This window comes from Ovis canadensis, chromosome 13, assembly GCF_042477335.2.
Source record: "Ovis canadensis isolate MfBH-ARS-UI-01 breed Bighorn chromosome 13, ARS-UI_OviCan_v2, whole genome shotgun sequence".
Lineage (NCBI taxonomy): Eukaryota > Metazoa > Chordata > Mammalia > Artiodactyla > Bovidae > Ovis > Ovis canadensis.
Genome location: NC_091257.1, coordinates 66,530,649 through 66,553,213, shown reverse-complemented (window position 1 = coordinate 66,553,213; position 22,565 = coordinate 66,530,649). Strand labels below are relative to the sequence as shown.

The 22,565-nt window shown below is 53.4% G+C and overlaps 1 protein-coding gene across 1 annotated transcript in view; it reads left to right on the top strand.

Annotated features, from left to right (window-relative positions):
• Window positions 1–7,150: 7,150 nt before the first annotated feature.
• The window catches only part of HSPA12B (heat shock protein family A (Hsp70) member 12B), a 17,731-nt gene continuing 2,316 nt past the window's right edge, over window positions 7,151–22,565 (top strand). Inside the window, exons 1-11 of the mRNA XM_069548074.1 lie at window positions 7,151–7,381; window positions 11,575–11,634; window positions 13,391–13,488; window positions 14,468–14,592; window positions 16,806–16,992; window positions 17,312–17,416; window positions 17,720–17,836; window positions 19,695–19,869; window positions 20,383–20,469; window positions 20,892–20,996; window positions 21,103–21,361. Coding sequence (XP_069404175.1) covers window positions 11,592–11,634; window positions 13,391–13,488; window positions 14,468–14,592; window positions 16,806–16,992; window positions 17,312–17,416; window positions 17,720–17,836; window positions 19,695–19,869; window positions 20,383–20,469; window positions 20,892–20,996; window positions 21,103–21,361 — 1,301 coding nt within the window. The 5' untranslated portion in view covers window positions 7,151–7,381; window positions 11,575–11,591. The remainder of the gene's footprint in view (window positions 7,382–11,574; window positions 11,635–13,390; window positions 13,489–14,467; window positions 14,593–16,805; window positions 16,993–17,311; window positions 17,417–17,719; window positions 17,837–19,694; window positions 19,870–20,382; window positions 20,470–20,891; window positions 20,997–21,102; window positions 21,362–22,565) is intronic.

The following is a 22,565-nucleotide window of genomic DNA, read 5'->3' as shown; positions in this document are numbered from 1 at the left end:
TGTAAACTATGAACTGTAACAAATATATCACACTAATCCAAGATTTTATTAATAGAGGAAATTGTGTGAGAGAGGGGATAGATGGAAACTACCTACTATCTGATCAGTATTTTTATGAATCTCAAACTGGTTTTGAAAATGAAATCTACTAAATTGTTTTAAAGGACAGTCTGCTGCAAGGGAAGAATTGAGCAGATATACAGGGAGCAGCAGAAGGAGGAAAGTGGCCAGGGCGATAGCTCTCTGCTGCTGGCTTATTTCCAGTTCCTTGTTCCAGGCTCTTGTGGAGCCCAGCTGCACTCCTCTGCCCCCAGATTCTATAATATACAAACCCCCGTGTCTGTGACGTGAGTTTCTCCTTTACTTACACCACTTTAATGGACTTCTATTACTTGGGTGGCACTTCTTAAGCCATCATCCAGGTGGACCAGTCTCAGGTGATGCTATAACAGATGAGGTCCAGTCTAGCAACCAAAAAGTAATTTCAACACATTTCAAGTTGTGTGTTTCCTTGAATACCACAAAAGGGGTTTTCACAACACATTATAAGACCGCTTTTTTTCCTTCTCCAATCCACTTTGCCCCACACACCATAGCTGCTCTTAAAATTATCTCTCCAAAAACTCTTCAAAACAATTTCCCCTAATCCTAGTTCATACATTTCTTGTCCTCCCTCAGCCTCCTGCCATCCAGATTCTGTGTCATAAAAGCCAAGAAATCTGCTGAGGAGGCAGAACCCTCCTCATGCAGTGACATCTGTGTTGGAAGAGGGTGGATGAAACTGAGCAACAGAGCCAGAACAGTCATTCTGGGCAAGAAAGGGGCGGACTGCTTCCTGGGAAGGCCTCGTTGGCTCTTCCACCCAGCATACTTCTGCCTGGGTGATCTCATTACTCTGGTGGCTTCAATTCATAGCTCCATGAGAATGACTGCCAAATTTCTACCCTCAACTCCAGACTCTGCTTGTGCTTCAGAACCATTATCCACTGCCTAGTCAACATTTTTCCTTGGGGTCAAATAAGATAGGATTACATGCTGCTATGAGTAACAGAGGTTGAAAATCAGTTCAGTTCAGTCGCTCAGTCATGTCTGACTCTTTGCTACCCCATGGACGGCAGCACGCCAGGCCTCCCTGTCCATCACCAACTCCTAGAACTTGCTCAGACTCATGTCCATTGAGTTGGTGATGCCATCCAACCATCTCATCCTCTGTCATCCCCTTCTCTTGCCTTCAATCTTTCCCAGCATCAGGGTCTTTTCCAATGAGTCAGTTCTTTGCACCAGGTGGCCAAAGTATTGGAGCTTCAGCTTGAGCACTAGTCCTTCCAATGAATATTCAGGACTGATTTCCTTTAGAATGGACTGGTTTGATCTCCTTGCAGTCCAAGGGACTCTCAAGAGTCTTCTCCAACACCACAGTTCAAAAGCATCAATTCTTTGGCGCTCAGCTTTCTTTATAGACCAGCTCTATAGACTGAAAATACAAGGTCCTAAACAAAAGAGTTTCCTTCTTTCACCCTGAAACATCTGCAGGTACACAGCCCTGGATGGGCACGGCCTACCGTTGAGTGCCAGTCTCCTTGCCAGTTGTTTTCTGCTATCACTGGGGTGTGACTGTCAACCTTACAGTCCAACGTGATGGTTAGAGCTCCATCATCCCATCAACATTCCAGGCAAGATGCAGAAAAGCGGGATAAGGAACATGGACAGTGGGGAGCCAACAGCAATGTTTAAAGGCTGGAAAGTGCCATGGAACATGTCTGCTTTTATCTTGTTAGTAAAAACTCAGTCACAAGGCCACATCTAGCAGCAAGAAAGGCTGGGAGATATATTCTTAATGCTGGGGCATGAGCATAGCTGAAAAAAGATTCTATTATGAAGAAAAGGAGACTAGGTAATAGGGCAAGGGCATCCAGCACTGCCTATGGCCTTCCCTCCAACTTGACATGGCTGAAATGAAAGTATTATCTCTCCCTCAACATCTTTTTTTCCCTTAGAGTCTTGGTCCTTTTCTGTACCCTTATACTCTAGCAGAGAGGCTATTCTATGGGGCAGGGGTCGACAAGGGGAGGTGTCACTCAAGGAAAGTGAAGGGGTGAGCAGAGAAAGAGTTGTGCAATGAAGCTGAACTCCCAGTGGTCAAAGATCCCAAACAGAAGATGTCCAAGTGGAGCAAGCGGGGTTGAGGTTCCTGAGCAAAGAACAAAGGTGCCTGCTGGGAAAGGAGACAAGGGAGGTCTCTCTGTACTTGAAAGCACCAGGGACACACACACCCAGCCCCATCCAGTGCTGAATCTGTTGATCCCCTTCTGTCTCCTGCTCACTCTACCCTCCATGCTTTTGTTTGCAATTTCCTCCCCCTTGGAAGGCCCTTCCTGCCTCTCCACATCAAGAACTCTCTCAGTCATCCTTCAGGACACAGACCACCTCCAAGAAGTCTTTCCAAGGTCCCCATTTGGAGCCCTAATGACATCACGCTGGAGAAGGGGCTGCAAATTGAGCCGTGTCAGTGCAGAGTTCTGGGAGACCAGGCCCATTCTGGTGCTTTGGGGGTCATTTAGGGCAGGGTATTAGGGAGGCTCAGCATGAAGGGAGAACCCCAGGGCTTTCTTTTTATGTAGGAGAAAGTGCCAGCTGCCCATGCAACAGCAGAGGCCGAGCGCCACCAGGTCTGAGATAGGAACACACTGGGCCTCCCATGCTCCCATTTCCAAAAAGGGAAATGATGCAGACGGAGGCAGCAGGCCACAGAGAGGAAGTCCAGCTGGGTGGGGCAGGCAAAGTCATTCCTGGAAGGAAGCTCACACCTCAGGAATCTTGTAGAGGAACACTCCAGAGCCCTCTGTCCCAGGAGCCACCCACCTTCCATCCCCAGGGAGGGGCAGGCAGGACTGGACAGCTATTCAGGAAGCCTGACTCTGAGTGTCCAGATACCATCTTTCCTTCATCAGTCTCTTGCAACATGTGGCATTGGCAAGAGCACGAACTCTGAGACAGCCCACTGAATCAATCTGTGCCCTGAATCAACAGGGGTCTGAATTGGACAATGTCCTGTTTTCTCTAAGCCTCAGCTTTCTCCTCTGTAGAATGAGGATGGAGAGTCCTTCCCCACCAACAGTGTTGTGGCAGCATAAATGGCAGGTAGCACCAGCATACCAAGAGGTGCAGTTAACAGGGTACTGATGAGAAAAAAAAAACAAACAAAAAAACAACCTCTGCCCACCTTCTACTCCCAAGGCAGGAACACCTTCCTTCCCCCTGGTATATGTGGTAAGTGCCGTGTGTGCATGTGTGTGTGTGGTGTGTCTGTGATGTGTCTGTCTGCCTTGCTCTGGGGTGGAGCAAGCAGCCAGACTTAGGCAAAAGGGAGGAGAGACAGAAGTTCTCTCCACAGCTCCTCAGTACACATAAGCTTAGGTGGGGAATGACATGTCCCAAAGACAGGCAGACATGCCCTCTGCCCTAAAACTGCCTGCTGGTTTGCGTTTCAGACACCAGACAAGAGGAGCCTTGCTCTTGTCTTCCAAACCCAGAGAGTTTTCCTAAAAACCACTTGGTATTGAGGCAGAAGGTAGATGGGCCCCCCGCCAGGATAAAGCAATTGGAGATTCCTTCCCTATTGACTGAAAGTCCAAAGGACAATTAAAGGAGGAGACTGGCCCCTTCTTGGGCCCTCTCTGGTGGTGGCTCAGACGCTAAAGAACCTGCCTGCAATGCAGGAGACCCCGGGGTTCAACTCCTGGGTTGGGAAGATTCCCTGGAGAAGAGAATGGCTACCCACTCCAGTATTCTTGCCTGGAGATTTTCACAGATAGAGGGGCCTAGAGGGCTAAGTCCATCGGTTTGCAAAGAGTCAGACGTGACTGAACAACTTTCACTTCACTGGGTCCTGCCCAGACCACATATTTCTCATTCTCAAAGTCAGGAGACCTCCTCGACTATACATACACAGAAAAGCTCCTTGGAGGTCAAAGGGGAATAATGCTAACTAATGCCAGGGTACCATACGTCTTTTCAGTAAAATCCATCTAGGCTAAGAGATGAGTGGGCACACATGGGAGGATCCTGAGATATCCCAAATATGGACTGTGAACCAGGTAAATCAACATGAGTGGCCAAAGGGAACTGGGAAGAAATACCCCACAAAAGTAATTCAAACTATCACAAGAGCACAACTTAGGGACTCTCCTTTTAAGTCTGCCCGTGAATCTCTCCACAAGTACTGTACTCTTTTTTCTCTTAATAAATACTTTACTTGCTTTGTTACTTTCTGTCTTTGTGGGAATTCTTTTCTGCAAAGCTGAAGGGCCAGGGCCCTTGTCACTGGCCACTGACCTAGTGGCTAGGAACTGGTGCTTTCACTGCTGCAACCCAGCCCGATCTCTCGCTGGGAACCTAAGCCCTGTTCCAAGCCATTGCAGGCCAAGGCCACCCGAGATCGGTGTGGCCACGGCTGGGGGCTCTTTGAGCAGACACATGACCCACAAAAGTTTCCCAGGGGCCAGTTCTTCCCAAAGAGCCCAAGGGAGGAAGAATGCTGCCTGCTGAGCACAGCAGGCTGGGGCCTGGCCCAGGTTTGGAAGCAGAGAAGGCAAGCTGGGCTTGAAGGGCAGCAGATGGGGTTGAACTTTAGGGCTGGAAAGGGAGCTCGAGAGGTCAGCCAACGGCAGTCCAAGCCTTGGATCACTGGCTCTTCTCCTGTAGGTAAGGGATGGTGTTGGAATGGTGAAGCAGTGGAATCAGATTTGCACTTTTGAAAGTCTCCTCCAGTTGCAAGAAAGAGATGAACTAGAGGAGCAGGGCCGGGAACAGAATGGAGAGAGGGAGATCCTGAGTGCAGGCCAGAGGAGGGAGGCAAGGCCTGGAGAGAGGCTGCTCCTAAGTGGATCCTTCCCCCCTCCTCCCCAACCAGGGAGAAGCAGGAAGCCAGTGAGGTCACTGGGTGCATCTCCACGGCACTGGAGGGGAGAGGAGGGAATGCAAGGGCTCAGAGAGGTCCCTTGGGGGCTCTGTGGGACCCTCATCGATGCCTGCTGCTGCTGCTAAGTCACTTCAGTCGTGTCCGACTCTATGCAACCCTATAGACAGCAGCCCACTAGGCTCCTCTGTCCCTGGGATTCTCCAGGCAAGAATACTGGAGTGAGTTGCCATTTCCTTCTCCAATGCATGAAAGTGAAAAGTGAAAGGGAAGTCACTCAGTCGTGCCCAACTCTTAGCGACCCCATGGACTGCAGCCTACCAGGCTCCTCCGTCCATGGGATTTTCCAGGCAAGAGTACTGGAGTGGGGTGCTATTGCCTTCTCGATTCCTATCTTGGTCCAAATCTTCTGGTGGCAATTGAATTGAATCTCCCAGTGGGCAAGGATTCACGGACTGTTTGCCGTCCTTCTCTTGTGTCTGACTGGAAGCTGCCCAAGGGTGACTGCAACACCTGAGGGGCCTAAAATAGGGGGGAACAGAAGACTGCTAAGCAGAAGGGCACCAGGAGCTAGCGACCCCCCACCCACGATTCTCCATTCCTGCTCAAAGCCTGCTGCCATAGCCCTTAGGAATGAGCCAGCCTGTGAAGCTGGGGGTGAGGGTGGAGGAACACCTAGAGCAGAGGAAAAAAAAACAAACACGAAGCAGGTGTGTTTAAGGGGCTAGACCCTGTGCCCCTTCCCCCTAATGCACAGCCACACTTCAACACTCCCTGGCTTTTCTCAGCCTCTGCAATGAGATGAAGGCCTGCCAGCCCCCATCACATACTTGTCACACACTCACAAACAGACAAATATGACAAATACATACACAAAAAGACGTAAGACACCAGACATGCCCATATATAATACATACAGACACACAGGCACAGACACAGTCACACAGACATCCCAAGAGACATATGGACACACACATATATATATACACACTCACAGACACACAAAGACACACTCATACACACAGACACACACACAGAGACACACCAACAGATACACACACTCTTACACATCTGGAGCAGCCAGTGGAGGCTGCTGATTGAATACCTTGCTGGCTTACTGGCCCAGTGCTAACATCAAAAACTGGTGCTGTACACCCCTCACCCCCAGCCTCACTGCAGGGAGCCCTCTAGAGCAGTGGCCCTGACAATAGGGCCAGAAGTTTGGAAGAGATGATACCTTAGCTGAGGAGCCTTTCAGATGGACGGAGAGGAGGAAAGAATATTCCAGGGAGGGAACATAGGCCATGTCAAGGTTTGGGGTGGGTGGTGGCAACTGATACCTAAAGAACTATGGAAGCCTTCTTTGAGGAGGGGACTAAGGGAACAGACAAGAGGCCAGCGCCCCTAGCACAGAGAGACAAGCTAAGAAGCAACTCTTGGCCCTACTCCACCCACACCAGCCTAAGCCTCTGTGGGGACACACTGGGCAGAAGGAAATGGGTCAGGCCCAGGTCCTACCAGAACCAGGAGGTGTGGGGGGTAGGGCATGGGAAGTTAGCTGCCTTAGAAGGGCCTAGCAACCAGATCTCCACTCTTTCAATCTTCTGTTTGGAGGCCAGGTCCCCAAACCCTCACGAAAGCATGGGCTAGGACAGAAGGCTAGCTTAGAAAGAAGGCCACCAGCCCTCACAGGAAAGGGGCCATGTGCTCCTTGTCGAAGCAGAATGAGTTCTGAGTGCTCCCTTTGCTAGGAGGGCAGACCCAGATTGTGAGAACGCTTCCCTCCCTGCCCCAGACTTCAGCAGGGAAAGACCTAGGGCCCGGTCTGGGCTGGAAGGCCTGTGCTCATCCTCAGGTCGGCTTCTTTTCTCTGATCCTTGGAGACCAAGCTAGGGATCTTGGTGGGGATGTGGTGCGGGGGTAGGTGTCTGGGTGAAGGGGCTCTGAGGGTATGGGGCAGGGCCCTCCCTCTAGGCAGGTGGGCTTTCTAGCTGGCTCACGGTGGCCTTGAGGTGAGCAGAGGGCCCGTCCGCAGCCGGCTGCAGGAGGCCTAGGGGGGCTCTGAAATTCCTCTCTTCTACCCTCTACCTCGCCTCCTCAACCTTCTTCCCTCAAGGCCCCCCGGGTGGCTGGGAAGTGGGAGGCGCAGGAGGGGCGCGGGGAGGGGCTGTGGACTGGAGCCGGGCGGGGCCCCTCGGTGGAGGCCCGCGCTGCCGGCCCCGCCCCGGCCTCGCACATCTGGGCTGGAGCGCTGGCCCACCCGGCGGCGCGGCGGCGCGGCCATCCGGCCTGGGGGAGGGGGAGGGGAAGGGAGAGGGGTCGGGCGTTGCAGGGCGGAGAGCGGGGCCGGGGCTGGACGCACGTCGAGGGCTGTGGCCGCCGCGGCAGGGCACGGCCACCCCACCGGCTGCGGGCCCAGCTTCCAGGCGTCTGCACAGAGGTCGAGCTGTCGGGAGGGCAGAGGTGAGTCCTGGGCAGGGCGCTGCTGGGCTCCTAGAGAGAAAGGCGCCAAGATTTGCGGTTTCATCGCGGGCTGGCGGCTGAGACCCCACCACAAACTTCCTGACCCTCGGGAACGGGACTGGCACAGAGCTGCAAGCCCCTGTCTCCAGCAGGGCTCTGGGGTTCAGGAAGGCAACTGGGGCAGCGACTGAGGGCTCCCATCCGAGCTTTGGGACCCTACACTGGTGAGGGTGGGGCTCGAGAGACTTCTGTGTCTGGGCGTCTGCTGTGGGGCTGGGGGCTGCTCCAGGGGAGCAAGTTTGTGGAGGGACGCGGTGCTTAGGCCAGAAGGTGGAGACCCTGGGGTTGAATATGTGTGTACTTTGGGGGTGCCTGCAGGGGGAGTTCCTAGGGCCTGTGGGCTCAGAAGTTCAAGAGTGGCTGGGGTGCTGCAGTGCTAGACTGTGGGCTGGCCTCATGAACAGGGACCTCTGGTTTCTCTCTGTGAGGCCAGTGTGGGGATCCAGGTGGAGTGGGGTCTGGCTCCCTGTGGGGGCTGTGGAGCCAGGAGGCATAGCTCGTATGGGAGAGAGGGACTGGGAGGGAGGAAGCTCTAAAATATGGACTCCCTGCGAGAGTGAAGGCAGCCCTGGATCCCCAGAAGGTAAGAGAGGTGATGAGGGACCGCTCGAGAGGGTGGGAGGGGCTTAGGCCCTAGGCTCTGTGGGACAGAGGTTGTTTGTGAGCTGGCTGCTCCCTTGATGGGGACCCATGGGGGTGGGGCAGGATGTATGGAAAGAAAAGCGGAGGACAGGGAGGGGATGCAGGAGGCCTTTTCTGTCATTCCCTGCCCCAGCCCAGGAGAAGGCAGCTTTCTCACCCCACAGCCTCCCTCTGGTCCCTCACCTTGAGGGCGCCTCTCCAGAGACAGATGGGGGCAGCCCTTTGGGTGCCATTTCTGATCTGTCCCTTGGGCCCAGGTTGGCTCAGTCTCTGGTTTGGGAAAAATGCCCGTGGCTTGTCTTTGTTTGCTGAATGGCAGGATGATGAGAGAGAGCAGTGGATAGAAGAGGCAGGGTGCAGGGAAAAGGCCTGTGGGGGTATGGAGGTGAGCTGTAAAGTTGGGTGGGCTCTTTGCCTTCATGGGCAGAAGATGGGTATGTGTGGAGCCCAGCAACACCAGCAGCACCACATGTCCAAGTGCTCTGGTGGGGGATGGGAAGGGACACAAGGACCCAGCCTCATCACGCCCAACTGAGGAAAAGATCGTTGGAGATTTCTCTCCATTGGACAGAAAGTCCTGGGCTTTTGTAGTCTGGGGAACACTGTGGGTTGGGAATCTCTGGTTTCAACTCCCTCCTCAGCCACACCCTGTCCTAGTCCCCAGTCAGGCCTGTTGGGTCAGGGTAAAGCTGAAGATCAGAGGTCAATATGAGGCTAAGGGCTATGGGTCAGTCCATGGGTGAGGTTAAGGGACAGACCGGAGGTGGGATTAAGTGTCTGTGGGTAGGGCAGGGGTCAGGCTGGGGCCAGGGTTTAGCCTGCTCTTGTAGCCAGGAAATGGTTACTTTCTGTGTAAGCCAAACTGGCCCATTCAATTATTCTCAAACCCATAAGCATCACCAGTCTGAAATTAGTGGACCCCTGGGGCAGGGTTCTACCTCCCCCCATTTCCAGCTGCAGACCCTGCCCAGATGTAGCTTTTGGGAGTGGAGGTTGTCCTGAGTCCCATGATCAGCATTCTCCCTACATGTTTCTGGTAAACGGGTGTGTATGCATGGTAAGGATGTCCCAAAGAAATATGGGGCATGTATGCATGCTTGTGTGGCTGCCACCTGCTTCTAACTCCATCTCTCAGAGAATCAGCAGGATCCTCCTTTATTAACACAAATTGATTCAGGGCCTCCCTCCTTCTCTAAAGAACTCAGAATGACTAGAATAAAAGTTTCAATAAGACCAAAAATTCTGACAAGAAAAACTTCAGAATCCACATCATGAAGGGAAAGAACACCGCTCACATCTGCCTTTTTACCAACCACCTTCCATCCTTGGACTTGATCCTCACAAGCACCTGCATGATCTGTTTTACAGGAAAGGGCACTGAGGCGCAGAGAGGCAACAGGATGCACTCCAGCCAGGTGTCCTTAAGGTGCCTAATAGGCCCTTGTCAGCCCTGAGTATCAGAGCACTCAGTGTATCACAGGCTCAGAGATAAGAGCTGGGGTAATTATAGACAATGGTTTGGACAAGGAATCAACTTAGAATGACAACCCCTGAGTCTTTTTCTTGGTTATTCTAGATTGTTTCTGCTCCAAATACAATATCCTTGGTTGAGAAAATCCATTCATTGAGCAGTATTTCCCCAGCACTTAGCTGTAGAACCTGGCTGGAAGAAGTGTTCAATGTTTTTGCTGATGAATTGAAACGACTTATAAGTACGGCTGCCATCATCTCTCCTGTGGCCTTGATCCAGTCTTTGTTGGTAAATGTTTTTCAGTCTGCTCCCCAAGAGGGAGAAAAACCTGATTTGCAGTTTGCCAGCTTGTGTGGTGTAATCACCATGGCTGATTTCAAACTATCAAATGTGATGTCAATAAATGCAAAATTGAGAAGAGATGCACAGAATCAGCTCTTGGGAGCTGGCGGACAGAAGCTCAAGTTCCTCTCATCTTAGAAAACAAAATCCTGTCCTCCCCTCCTCAAGCTTTATTTTCTTCCAGGTAAGATGCACATCACCTCCTGACCTCAGCTGCACTAGCGGGAAGTGCTAGCTCTGTTCTCTCATCCTCTGCTCCCTCCTTGCCTACCAGACTCCCACCCCATTCCTTCATTCCACCAAAATGCCCTGGGCCTTTAAAACATTAAATCTGGTGTTTCCAGTTTCATCTAAAAATCTCTGAAGGATCTAGCTTCGCGGCCTTCTCTTATCGAGATCTTCATGAAACCATAGCAGGCATCCCTGTCTCCCTGGCCAGCCAACCTTCCTCCTGTCAACCTTTATTCAGAGCTTCTCCTCTCTTCCCTTCCCCCACGCTACTCTCCACCAAACTTCCTGTGACAATGACACCAAACACAAATCTCCACCTTGGAATTCTCCCTGACCTCTAGGTCATATGTCACCTGACTCCTTGGTCTGTTTTCTCAGCAGTTTCAAAAACTGCACCCGGAACACTGCCCCTTTCCCCCTGCCAGCTTGCACTGCTCCAGGATTCTCCATCTGACCATCCATCTCCTTGCTTGGGTCAGTCAGTCTAAGAAGAACACCTTCTTCCTAATCTCCCAAGTCCAATCCAGCCAACTTCTGTCAGGCTTGTTGATTTTAACTTCTAACGTACATGTGTGCACTTATGTCTCAAGATACGCAGTCAGCATCTGTTGCCTGGAGCACTGTTGGCCCCTGTTTCATGTTGTCCTGCTGCAGTCCATACTTCCATGCAGCCAGGTGGGATTTTTAAAACAGATTTAGTCATGCGCCTGTCTCCACTTTGCCACTTCAAACCCTGCAGGATTTGCTCGTCCTTCATATAAAACCAGGTTTAAAATTGAGTCCACCAGGATCTGTCTGCACGATAAGCCAAGCCCAACCCCTTTCTCCAGCTTTGCCATGCTACCCTTTCTGCCCTGCTTGTATCCGTCATAGCACCATTTGTAATCTCAGATTCAGGTACATGATTATCTGATTAGGAACAATTTCTCCACCATGCTATGGGCCCCCAGGACAGGAACAGTGTCCCACAGCATCTGGCAGAGAATGGGCACCTGAAAACACTTAGGAGCATCCTGGTTCCAACAAAGCAACTGTTAAAAAAAGACATTTCTGAGGGGCTTCCCTGCAGTCCCGTGGTTAGGACTCTGCTTCCACTGCAGCAGGCCCTGGTTCTTTCCCTGCTCAGGGAACTAAAATTCAGCAAGCCAGGTAGTGCAGCCAAAAAAAAAAAAAAACATTTTTGAGACAAACTAGGACTGTGGGATTGAGCACTGGATGAGATTAAGGAATTACTATTGATTTTATTGGACATGATAGTGGTGTTGTGGCAATGTCTTTTTAAAAATCTGTATCTGTTGAAGAGACATGTTAAAGAATTTATACGTCAAGCAACATGACGTCTGGGACTTGCTTCAAAGGACTCCAGCTGAAAGTAAATAAATAATTATTCAGTAAGGGAACAAAGGAGCAAATAAATGCCATTCTGCTTGTCTATTCTTGTTCACAGCTATAGGGCCTGCAAGGATGCTGGCTGTCCCGGAGATGGACCTACAGGGGCTGTACATTGGTAAGGCCTGCCCCCTCACCTCCATCTAGGCCCATTGCCCCTGTCACCCCAGCACTCAGACTGACCCCTAGTCTGTCCACATGCCTCTCTCAGCAGAGGCTCCTGAGAGCTGTTCTGTGAGTGTGTGTGTACAGGGTGGGTTAGTGCAACAGGACTATGTATGTGAGTGTGTGTGTGTGTGCACACTCTGCAAGCCTGTTCATGGGACCCCCGAGTGTCTACAAGTAAGTGTATGCAGGGCAGGCCTGTGTGCACAGGGCTGTATGGGTGTGCATGTGTTTTGTGCAGGGTGTGTATATAGTATGTGTGAGTGTGTGTCCCTGCCTGTCTGCCTAAGGGCAGGTCTCTGGGCACAGGGTCTCAAGTGAGGGTGTGTGTATATCTGCACAGAACTCTGTGCATGCATGTCTGGCCTGGTCTGGGAGCAGGCTCTGGGTTTTGTGCAGGGGTGGGAGGCCAGGCAGCAGGACAGACACGCCTCAGGAAGTCCACTCACAAAGACCTGGTGGGCTGGGCCTTCCTTCCTGCCTCCCTTCCCAGGCTCAAACCACAGCAGCTTGGCCCAAGCCTGAACCGGTTGGCTAAGAAAAACGGCCTCTGGAAGTGTGACCACCGTGTCCTTGCCCCTCCAGCACTGCAAGACAGATGCCAGCCCTGTGCAGGCCCTTCCTAAAGTCCCCTTCATGCCCCGCCCCTCACATATGTTCCAAGGGTACCCCAAGGCTGGGGTGGCCTGGGACTTGTCAGGGCCCCATGGCTGTGGCTGAGGGAGTCGAGGCCCCAGCCCTGGCTCAGCCTAAAGCTAGACAGGTCTGTTTGATTTTCCAGTGTGTCTAAATGCCAGACCCCACCAATCTCCCTGGCCAGCCTCCCGTCCCCACACACAGATCCCAGGGCAGCCCCAGTGCTCTGCACAGGGGCCTCAGCAAAGCCCAGTGTGGTGGTGTTGAGCCATCAGCCCACACCTGGGGGATGTCCAGCCAGGCAGGCCCTCCTGCCTCCTGAACTGCCTGAGCCTCCAAGCCAGCTGCCTTCTGCGGGCTGCACTGCTTCCTCCCACCAAAGGTCCAGCTCCATCCTGGGCCTGTGAGAGGGTCTCAAGGGAGCCTCCTCACACAAATGCTGGCTTCAGGTCTGTGGGTGTTGTTGGGGACAGGAGCTTGTATTCTGCCTTCCTCCTGTGGTTAGACACCTCTCAGCTCAGGGCTGCTCAGGGCAGGGCTGGGCCTGTCCATGACCCTTGGGGGCAGAGGGTTGGTAGGAGAGGCAGTTCCCCCAGGTCCTGATTAGAACATGAGGCTGAACTTACGGGGAGAAGAGCAGCTGTCCACCTCCCACTCAGGTCTGTAGTTCCCACACCTCTTCTGGTTTCTCCATCCTCACCCAGGAGCTCACCTGCCCCTCTCTCCTGCCCTTCTATCTTTGGGCTCAGTCCTTCCCACCCCCACAATGCTTCCCTATCCCTCCCCGTCCCCACCATGCCTGACGGGTGCTGAGGAAGACAGTGAGTCCCTAGATGAAGTATGAGTCACCCTTCAGGAATAGGTCACCTCTAACTGATAATGGGCCCTGAGCCCAGGTATCCCCCACCCCCACCTCAGTCCTGTCCTTCCTACCTTCCCTCCCTAGTCCTTCTTCCCCAGCAGGGTACTGCTCACCTTGGCCCAGCAGTGACTGATGGGGAACCCCCACATCTGGGACCTAGTCACAGCCCCTTACCCTAATTGTACCAGAGTGATTTATCCTCTCTTTGCAGGCTCCAGCCCACAGCGGTCTCCAGTGCCCAGCCCACCTGCCTCCCCAAGGACCCAGGAAAGCTGTGGCATTGCCCCTCTCACACCCTCACAGTCTCCAGTAAGCCTAGGGCAGGGCTCAGGGTGGTGGGGGGCCCAGGTGGTGGGGAGGGTTGCATTGGTGTCTAGAAGAGCCCGCAGGTCTGGGCTGGGAGTACCACCATGCCTCCTGCCCCTGTACACTCATGTTCTCCCCAGATGGGTTAGCCTTAGGTGACCTTGGACTATAGGAGTGACAGGTTTACTGAGATGAGCCCCCTCCAGGATGACATCCGGGAACCATTGCAACTAGCCTGCCTGGGCAGGTGTACTTCTGAGCAACTAGTTTGGTAGGTCCTCAGTGCACTGGGCCTCCCAGACTTGCTTCCCCTCCTGTCAACCACAGCCCCACCTTATTAAAAGATATATCTAGGGAAGAGGAGACACATGGCTAAAAAATAGTTTGGTAACTGCTAGCTTGAAATATCTAAGCCATAACCATCACCTCCAAATTTCCTAAGTCACCCTACCCAGGGTGGCCTCACCCTAGTGATCCAACCTGGGGACCCCATTGTTCTCAGGGAGCCCAGGCCTAGCTTGGGAGAAGGTAAGGACCACTCTGAGGCACATGCATGGGGTTCTCTTCTCTGCCACAAACCTGGACAGAGTTGGGCTATTTCACTGTGGCCACAAAGAGCAGAAGGGTCTCATACACAGGTCCATGTGCTATGAAGCTGCTCAGAGCAGCAGAACTGCTTCCAGCTGGGCCCAGGCTGGAAATGATGTAAGATGGGGGTGGGGCTAAGGCAGCCCAGGCAGAAGGGCAGGGAGTTAGGAACTTGAGCTCAAAACTTCATGGGGCTACCTGAGAGGCCTTGGGCTTTCTGAGCAGTTAGCATCTCAAGGGCTCAGTCAGGAGCTTAGGAGGGGAGAGAAGTCAGGCAGGAGGTAGGTGGGGGTGGGCCAGGGCTGGTCTGGACCACAGCCAGGGGTGGGGAGGACCTCCACATGCAGTCAGCCTAGCCCTCTGGCCGCTCCCTGACTAGCTCTTGCACTTGCAGAAGCCCGAGGCCCGAGGCCCTCAGCAGGCCCCCTTCTCCGTGGTAGTGGCTATTGACTTTGGCACCACATCCAGTGGCTATGCCTTCAGCTTTGCCAGTGACCCTGAGGCCATCCACATGATGAGGTGAGAGTGGCTGGACTGGGAGATTGGTTGCGGGGAGGCCTACACCCTGGGAGAGACCTAGTCCCGGAAGTAGTGTCACTCACGAGACATGGGGTCTTCTCAGAGAAGCTTTCCAGCCCTAGTCTGGGCTCCCTACTGGGGCAAAAGTTTGGAGGATGGGACCCAGGTCTGGGCCCTCAGCCCCAGTTGGGGCAGCCCTTTGACCTCTGCAAGAAAATGTTGGGCTTCATTTTTTATTGTAAATTTCCTATTATTTTTTTCTGGGCTAGTCATAGGGACACACATGTATGCACAAATACGTGGTTTTAAAATAAAACATACAACTTGCTTTAAGCTTTCAGCACTATTTTGTAGATGTTTCATGTGAATATGGAGAGAGCCACCATTTTCTTTACATTGTTGCATAGTATTCCACAGTTCAGATGTATCATAATGTATTCATTCTATTGATAGTTTTGAGGAAGTTTTTCCTTCTAAGCTTACACCATTACAAAAAGTGTTGCAATGAATACTCTTCCTTGGAAACTTGTGCTGGAATTTCTATGTGGTAGGTTCCTAGAGGCAGTCCTAGGTTCAATATTGCAAATGAAATACAAGGAAATGAAGGACTAGAGAGGTTAGCTGAATTGACAAGTCACACAGTTGTCATGAAAGAGCTGTTTGAAAAATCCATTCTGATGAAGTTTGTTGAGTTTTGTTTGAACAAAACATTTGTTTGATACCTCCCTTCAGGCCTCAAGACCCTGATCCTTTGAATGTATCTTAGTGAGACTGTAGCCGTAGGTGGAAGATGCCAAAGCTCCCAACTCAGACTGGGATGGAGGATTGGCAGGCTTCACCAGGGCCTGGGAGGCTATATGGAAAGACAGCCAAGGGTCACTGCCCCAGTGATACAGGGGACTTGACCTGCATGAATGTGGACTGTCCTTCCCCTTTCTCTGCTCCCTCCACATCCATCTGAGGCCACAAAGGCCCTAGGACCTTAGAGCTTTCTAGGAGCTGAATGGCATTCCAGCTTGTCAGCACACACAGCTGAGGCCACGCTGGGCCTGTTGCTAGGGCTGAGGACACGTGAAGGGATACTATGGAGATAACAGTCACAGGAGTGACTGGGGGACATTCTGGCCTCCTCCCAAGCCCTTTCTACTCCCACTAGCCACCAAGCCCCATCATTTCTATCTCCCTGATATCTCTGTAATACCCATCTACTTCTCTCCCCGACTCATACCCCTGAGTTCAGCCCCACCCTCTCTCACTTGAATGGCTGCAATATCCTCCCTGGTTTTCCTTCTCCACCCTCCCTCTCCTCCACTCTGTTGCTACATGGGAACCAAAGACATTTCTAAAGGCAAATGTGGTCATGCTTCTTCACTCCCTTAAAACCCACCAAGACAGAATTCTGATATGACATTTGATACTCCTTAGTTGATCTTAACATTGCTGCTTTGAGCCAGCTTATAGCTAGTTCTCCCCACTCTTTGACACCTCTATAAACTTGCACATGCTCTTCCTTCTTCCTGGATTCCTAGTTCCTTCCCCCAAATGGATGCAGTGGTGAGCTTGGCCTAGAGTAGTCAGGGCATCAGAAAAGGCAGAGGAAAGGGAAGAAGGATTTGCCAGGCCAATGACCTGGGCAGTGAGTTGTGGGTAGAGGTCCAGATGATGACTGCATACAGGGAAGTTTGGAATCTCAGGGTTTGGGGGCCTGTTGAAGGTGTAGTCAGCTGGGATGTAGCTGCTGAGGTGGGCCAGACAGGAATGATCGTAGAGCTTAGCTATGTGGAACGTGGCCTAGAGGAGGACAACCAGCCAGCTGGGAGAAGGCCTCTGCCAGGGTCCTGGAGAGACTCATCAGAAGGCCAGACAAGGCAGATGGATGATGGCTTGCTGCTACTTGTTAAAAGGACAGGGAGGTGAAGTCAAAGGGTGTACTTCATGGGAGGGAGCAGAAGCTGAGGATGTCGAATGGGACCCATGGCTCCATGGATAGAGATGATCCCATGAGCAACATTTATGGAGATTTAAGTGGATGCCAAGCACCATATTCACAAGAACCCTAAAAGGTAGGTACCGTTATCATTCCCGTTTTACATATGGAGCCTGGGGAAGCCAAGTGAGCTGCCCCAAGTCACACAGCTGGTCCCAGAGCCAGCACCCAACCCCATGAAGGGAAGATTACTGCGGACCACACTGACAGCCTCCTGCCTCCACAGGAAATGGGAAGGTGGGGACCCAGGTGTGGCCCACCAGAAGACCCCTACCTGCCTGCTGCTGACCCCAGAGGGTGCCTTTCACAGCTTTGGCTATACAGCCCGCGATTACTACCACGATCTGGACCCTGAGGAGGCTCGTGACTGGCTCTACTTCGAGAAGTTCAAGATGAAGATCCACAGTACCACCGTGAGTCACATTCTGGCTCAGGGCCCAGCTCCAGCCAGGAAGGCAGGGCTAGGAGGGAAAGCAGGGAGGGCGGCCTCATGGAGGGTGGGCAAAGCTGAAAGGTGAGGGGGCCCTGGAGGCGGAGTTTGCACATGAGGGATGGAGGCCTGACCACGGGGTATGATAGGGTAAGGGAAGGGCTGGGGGGAACTGACCTAAGATTAGAGCCAGAGTGGGACAGTAGCAAAGAGGGGAGTGCAGGAAATGGGGGTAAATAGAAGCGGTTGTCAGGAAATAGAGAGCTGTGGCCTCCTATAGAGTTGCCCTATGTCCCTCCCAGGATCTCACTTTGAAGACCCAGCTAGAGGCAGTAAACGGAAAGAAAATGCCTGCCCTGGAGGTGTTCGCTCATGCCTTGCGCTTCTTCAAGGAGCATGCCCTTCAGGTGTGCTGTGACCCTATCTCTGCTTACTGGGGTGGACAACCCCCATGCCTATCCTTTCCCCTCAGCCCATCCACTGAGTAGCCACTGTCAGAAGACAGAGGTCATCTTTTCCAGTCCTCTGCCTTCCTATCTGGTAGCCCTGCGTCAGGGGTTGGGGAGGTGGTGGTGGTGGGAAAGGGGGTGTTAAGATTCTCCCAAGTCAGCTGGGAAGTTCCTCAGGCCTGATTAGCTCCTCCAGCTCCTATAAAGACACACCCCCCAGACCAAGCCAGCCCTCCCCTTCACTGCCCCATCATGCTCCAGGAGCTGAGGGAGCAGTGCCCGTCACTGCTGGAGGAGGACAGTGTGCGCTGGGTGTTGACCGTGCCTGCCATCTGGAAGCAACCAGCCAAGCAGTTCATGCGGGAGGCTGCCTACCTGGTGAGAACATGCAGGCAGAGTGTGGGTGTTGCTCGGAAGGGCCCCGGGCGTGGCTCCATACCCTCATTCATACACCACCCTTGGGACCACAGAGTCCTTGTGTAAGGACTGCCAGCCCCACCCTGCTGGGTATTTTCGAGGGTTGTTGCCACCAAGAGAGGGGGTGGGCCTGCAGGAACAGAGAGCTGAGGGACAAGGGACAGCCCAGGCCCGCTTAACCACTGTCTTAATGCAGGTTTCCTAGAAGCAGAGTCCAAGATGGGAATTCTTGTGCATGTGGTGTATTGAAGAAGGACTCTCAGGTGAAAGGGGAGTGAGGAAAGCAGGACAGGAGAAACAGCTGCACGGGGATGGGTCTCATCTGGAGTCTAGCCTCAGCCTGATCCCACGGAGAGCTCTGGAGGGAGACTGTACCCTAGTGTTAGCCACAGGGAGGCAAGAGGGGTGGCTTTTTGTCCATCGTTATCAGTTTGTCATTGGTAACTGGTTGGAGTAAGCCCCGCCAAGTGAGTAGTTCTCATTCAGTTGAAGGCAGTTCTCCAGAGCAGGGGCAATGGGAAGCTGATAGCAGGTAACACTGACAGTAGCAGGGCAGGACGCCAAGAACGTCCACTTGAGCCAGCATCAGTATTTTCACCACAGCTCCAACCAGTTTAAGTTCTTGAGCAGAGGAAAGAAGACTATGGAACTATGAAGGGAGGTGATTTTGGCCTATGTTTGCTGATCTTCCTACCATAAGAGAGGCCCAAAGTTCTGGAGAAAGGGAGACTGCAGCTCAGGCACCCTCCCCCCACCCCCGCCCCACCCCCAGTGGAGATGGGAAGGTTGGAAAAGCAGTCTCAGGAATTCCAGTGCACCCTCCCCTGGAAGAAACCGGAACCTTCAACCCCCCAGAAACATACCTTTTCCTAGGTGTCAAATCCGCAGGTGCCCTCACTTGTCTCTGGAAGGAGCTAACCCCAAGGTCAGTGGGCATCCATCCCCCTTTCAGAGACCAGAATGAAAGCATGGCCTCTCCCAGCCAAAACAAACGCCCCCACCCCAGTAGCCCCCTGCTTGTTTACCCACCCTGCTTCCTCCCACACTGTTGCCGGGCTGTCAGTTCAGAAAGGGCTGGCCCTGGGCAGGAAGTCTTGATACCCATCCATCCCCACCCCCCACCTGGTCAGAATCTGAGGAATGCCACAAAACCATAAAGTGCTTCCTATGGGGATCCCCTGTCCTGATGCAGGAAGTAACAGAAAGTGTTTTTCCCCCCTAGCTTGCTTGCCTTGGTACCTGAAATTTCACTGTTTTAAGTGTCTTTTCTTCTATATCACATTGCTTGAGAACAAAGTTCTCAAGAGAGTGGGGAAGCCCATGGCCACTGTCCATTACCAGTGAAGAAAGGGAGTTGAGTAAGCTAAAGGGGACTCCCCCACCATCCCTTCTGATTGGTCTGGCCATTATACCCCCTAATACACTATTCTGGAGTCTCCACTAACCCCCTCAGCCAGTGGTCAGCTGCCAACCCAGGACTTGTGAAGGGGACCTTCCTGCAGCCCAGGCCACATTGGGCAGCCTGGGGCAGATCCCGGGTGCTCTAGGTTTTCACTCAGTCTAAGGTCCCTCCCTGCTGGGCAACCCCATGGCATCCTTGGCCACAGCCATCCCTCCCACCCCAAGCCTGGTCATAGGGTGGCTCTGAGACAGCTCCAAATCTGTGCAGCATGGAAGGGCCTTGAGAGGCCTAGCATGGCTGCAGTATAATGGGGAGGAGATAGGAGCCCCACAGGCCCTGGTTGCCCGCACTGAGGTGCCACTTCAGTGTGATGCCTGGTCCACGATGCTCCCCAACCCTGCCAACCACCGTCCTCAGGCTGGACTAGTGTCGAGAGAGGATGCAGAGCAATTACTCATCGCCCTGGAGCCTGAGGCTGCCTCTGTCTACTGCCGCAAGCTGCGTCTGCACCAGCTCGTGGATCTGAGTAGCCGAGCTCCAGGCAGAGGGTGCCTGGGCGAACGCCGCTCCATTGACTCCAGCTTCCGTCAGGGTGAGCCAACCCCAGGGGTGCTGCCTAGTGGTGACCTTGGAGGCAGGCACTGAAGACTATACCGTGCCCTGGAGTAGCACTGTCTGAGGATGGTAGGACTCAATCCAACCCTGAATCTGAGGTGGGGAGCAGGGGTGGGGGTGGGGCTAGGGGTGGTAGGGGTGGTGACAGCCTACCCTAGGAAGAGGTGCTGGGGTTACTGACAAAGATACTCTAAGCTGAAGGTGGAGGTCTTCAGCTTTCCCTTAAACAGCACTGAATCAGTTTTCCCTCCCCTCCTGGAATGTCAGCTGTCCCCCGACCTCCACCAGCCCCAGGCTCCTGCTGCCAGGACTAGGCACTGAGACTGCTGTGTCAACCTTCTATGATAGGGACAGGTTTCAGGATCTCCCCTCCTCCCCAGTTCCTCTAGACCTTCCTAATTCTGATTTTGCCATGGCCTGAGCCCCTCTATATTAAGGCAAGGTTTTGCAGCCTCCTGACCTGACTGTCCTGCTGTCCCTCAACACTCAGCCCGAGAGCAGCTTCGAAGATCCCGCCACAGCCGGACATTCCTGGTGGAGTCGGGTGTTGGAGAGCTGTGGGCTGATATGCAAGCAGGTGGGGGAGGGAGGGGCAATGGAGGGATATTCCTTGGGCCCTGCGGGATACCAGATACTGAGGGTGGGTAAACAGTCCCAAAGTCAGCTCTAGCCTCTAGGAACCCTGCCCTTTCCAACTCCATCAGCTGTACCTAAGCTGGTAGTCCCCCTCACCATCACCTGCACTCCAACCCCCCACTCACAGCCATGCCACTAACCCCTTCCTCCAGGGGATTCTCTGCAGGTGAAGCTGCAGAGCCCTGGGATAATTTTCCCTCACACCTTGTGCCCCTACCCAGTGACCTGAAGCCCCTTTCAACCGTAACTCCCATAGCCCTGCAGATAGGGCTCAGGACCTGGGGCAGGGCTGAAGACTGGTTGAGTCTCCAGAGGGTCTAGAGCTAAACGGCCACAAGTGTGTGCTCATGCTTGCCCCCACAGGAGATCGCTATGTGGTGGCAGACTGTGGGGGAGGCACAGTGGACCTGACTGTGCACCAGCTGGAGCAGCCCCATGGCACCCTCAAGGAGCTCTACAAGGCATCTGGTGAGTAGCCAGTCAGTGCCCTTGGTGCCCAGAGCCCTTGCCCTGCTAATACCTCCTGGCAGCGGAATGAGCACTGTTGCCCTCTTCCTTTTCTGCTGGACACCAGGCGGCCCCTGTGGCGCGGTGGGCGTGGACCTGGCTTTCGAGCAGCTGCTGGGCCGCATCTTCGGTGAGGACTTCATCACCACCTTCAAAAGGCAGCGTCCAGCAGCCTGGGTGGATCTGACTATAGCCTTCGAGGCCCGCAAACGCACTGCAGGCCCGCACCGTACAGGGGCGGTCAACATCTCCCTACCATTCTCCTTCATTGACTTCTACCGTAAGCAGGGAGGCCACAATGTGGAGACGGCCCTGCGCAAGAGCAGGTGAGCGGGGGACCGCCCCTATAGGGAAAGGTGTGGGCTCCAGGAGGCAGTAGAGGATCCACTTGATCTGGCCCAGGCACAAGTCATGCCAGCCCAGGTGGAGGCAGGGGGAGGGGCATGAGTACCCCAGCTGAAATGTGCAGCCCAAACGGAAGCAAGAGAATCTTGAGCCCTCAGGGAAAGGCCAATGCTGCTGCTGCTGCTAAGTCGCTTCAGTCGTGTCCAACTCTGTGTGACCCCATGGATGGCAGCCCACCAGGCTCCCCGGTCCCTGGGATTCTCCAGGCAAGAACACTGGAGTGGGTTGCCATTGCCTTCTCCGGAAAGGCCAATATCCATCTCATATTCCCTGCAGCCATACCTACACACACACAGACACAGACACACACACAGACACAGACACACACACAGACACAGACACACACACAGACACACACACACAGACACACACACAGACACACACACCTGCCAGTGTCCAACTCTGTGTGACCCCATGGATGGCAGCCCACCAGGCTCCCCGGTCCCTGGGATTCTCCAGGCAAGAACACTGGAGTGGGTTGCCATTGCCTTCTCTGGAAAGGCCAATATCCATCTCATATTCCCTGCAGCCATACACACACACACACACACACACACACACACACACACCCCCACACCTGCCAGCCAACCCGGAAAGGCCAATATCCACCTCGTATTCCCTGCAGCCATACACACACACACATTCCCTGCAGCCACACACACACACACACACACACACACACACACACACACACACACCTGCCAGCCAACCCGGAAAGGCCAATATCCACCTCGTATTCCCTGCAGCCATACACACACACACATTCCCTGCAGCCACACACACACACACACACACACACACACACACCTGCCAGCCAACCCGGAAAGGCCAATATCCACCTCATATCCACCTCATATTCCCTGCAGCCATACACACACACACATTCCCTGCAGCCACACACACACACACACACACACACACACACCTGCCAGCCAACCCGGAAAGGCCAATATCCACCTCATATTCCCTGCAGCCATACACACACACACATTCCCTGCAGACACACACACACACACACACATTCCCTGCAGACACACACACACACACACACACACACACACACACACACCTGCCAGCCAACCGGTCTGTATTCCTCTGTTTGAGGCAAAAGGAGGCTCCTCTCCT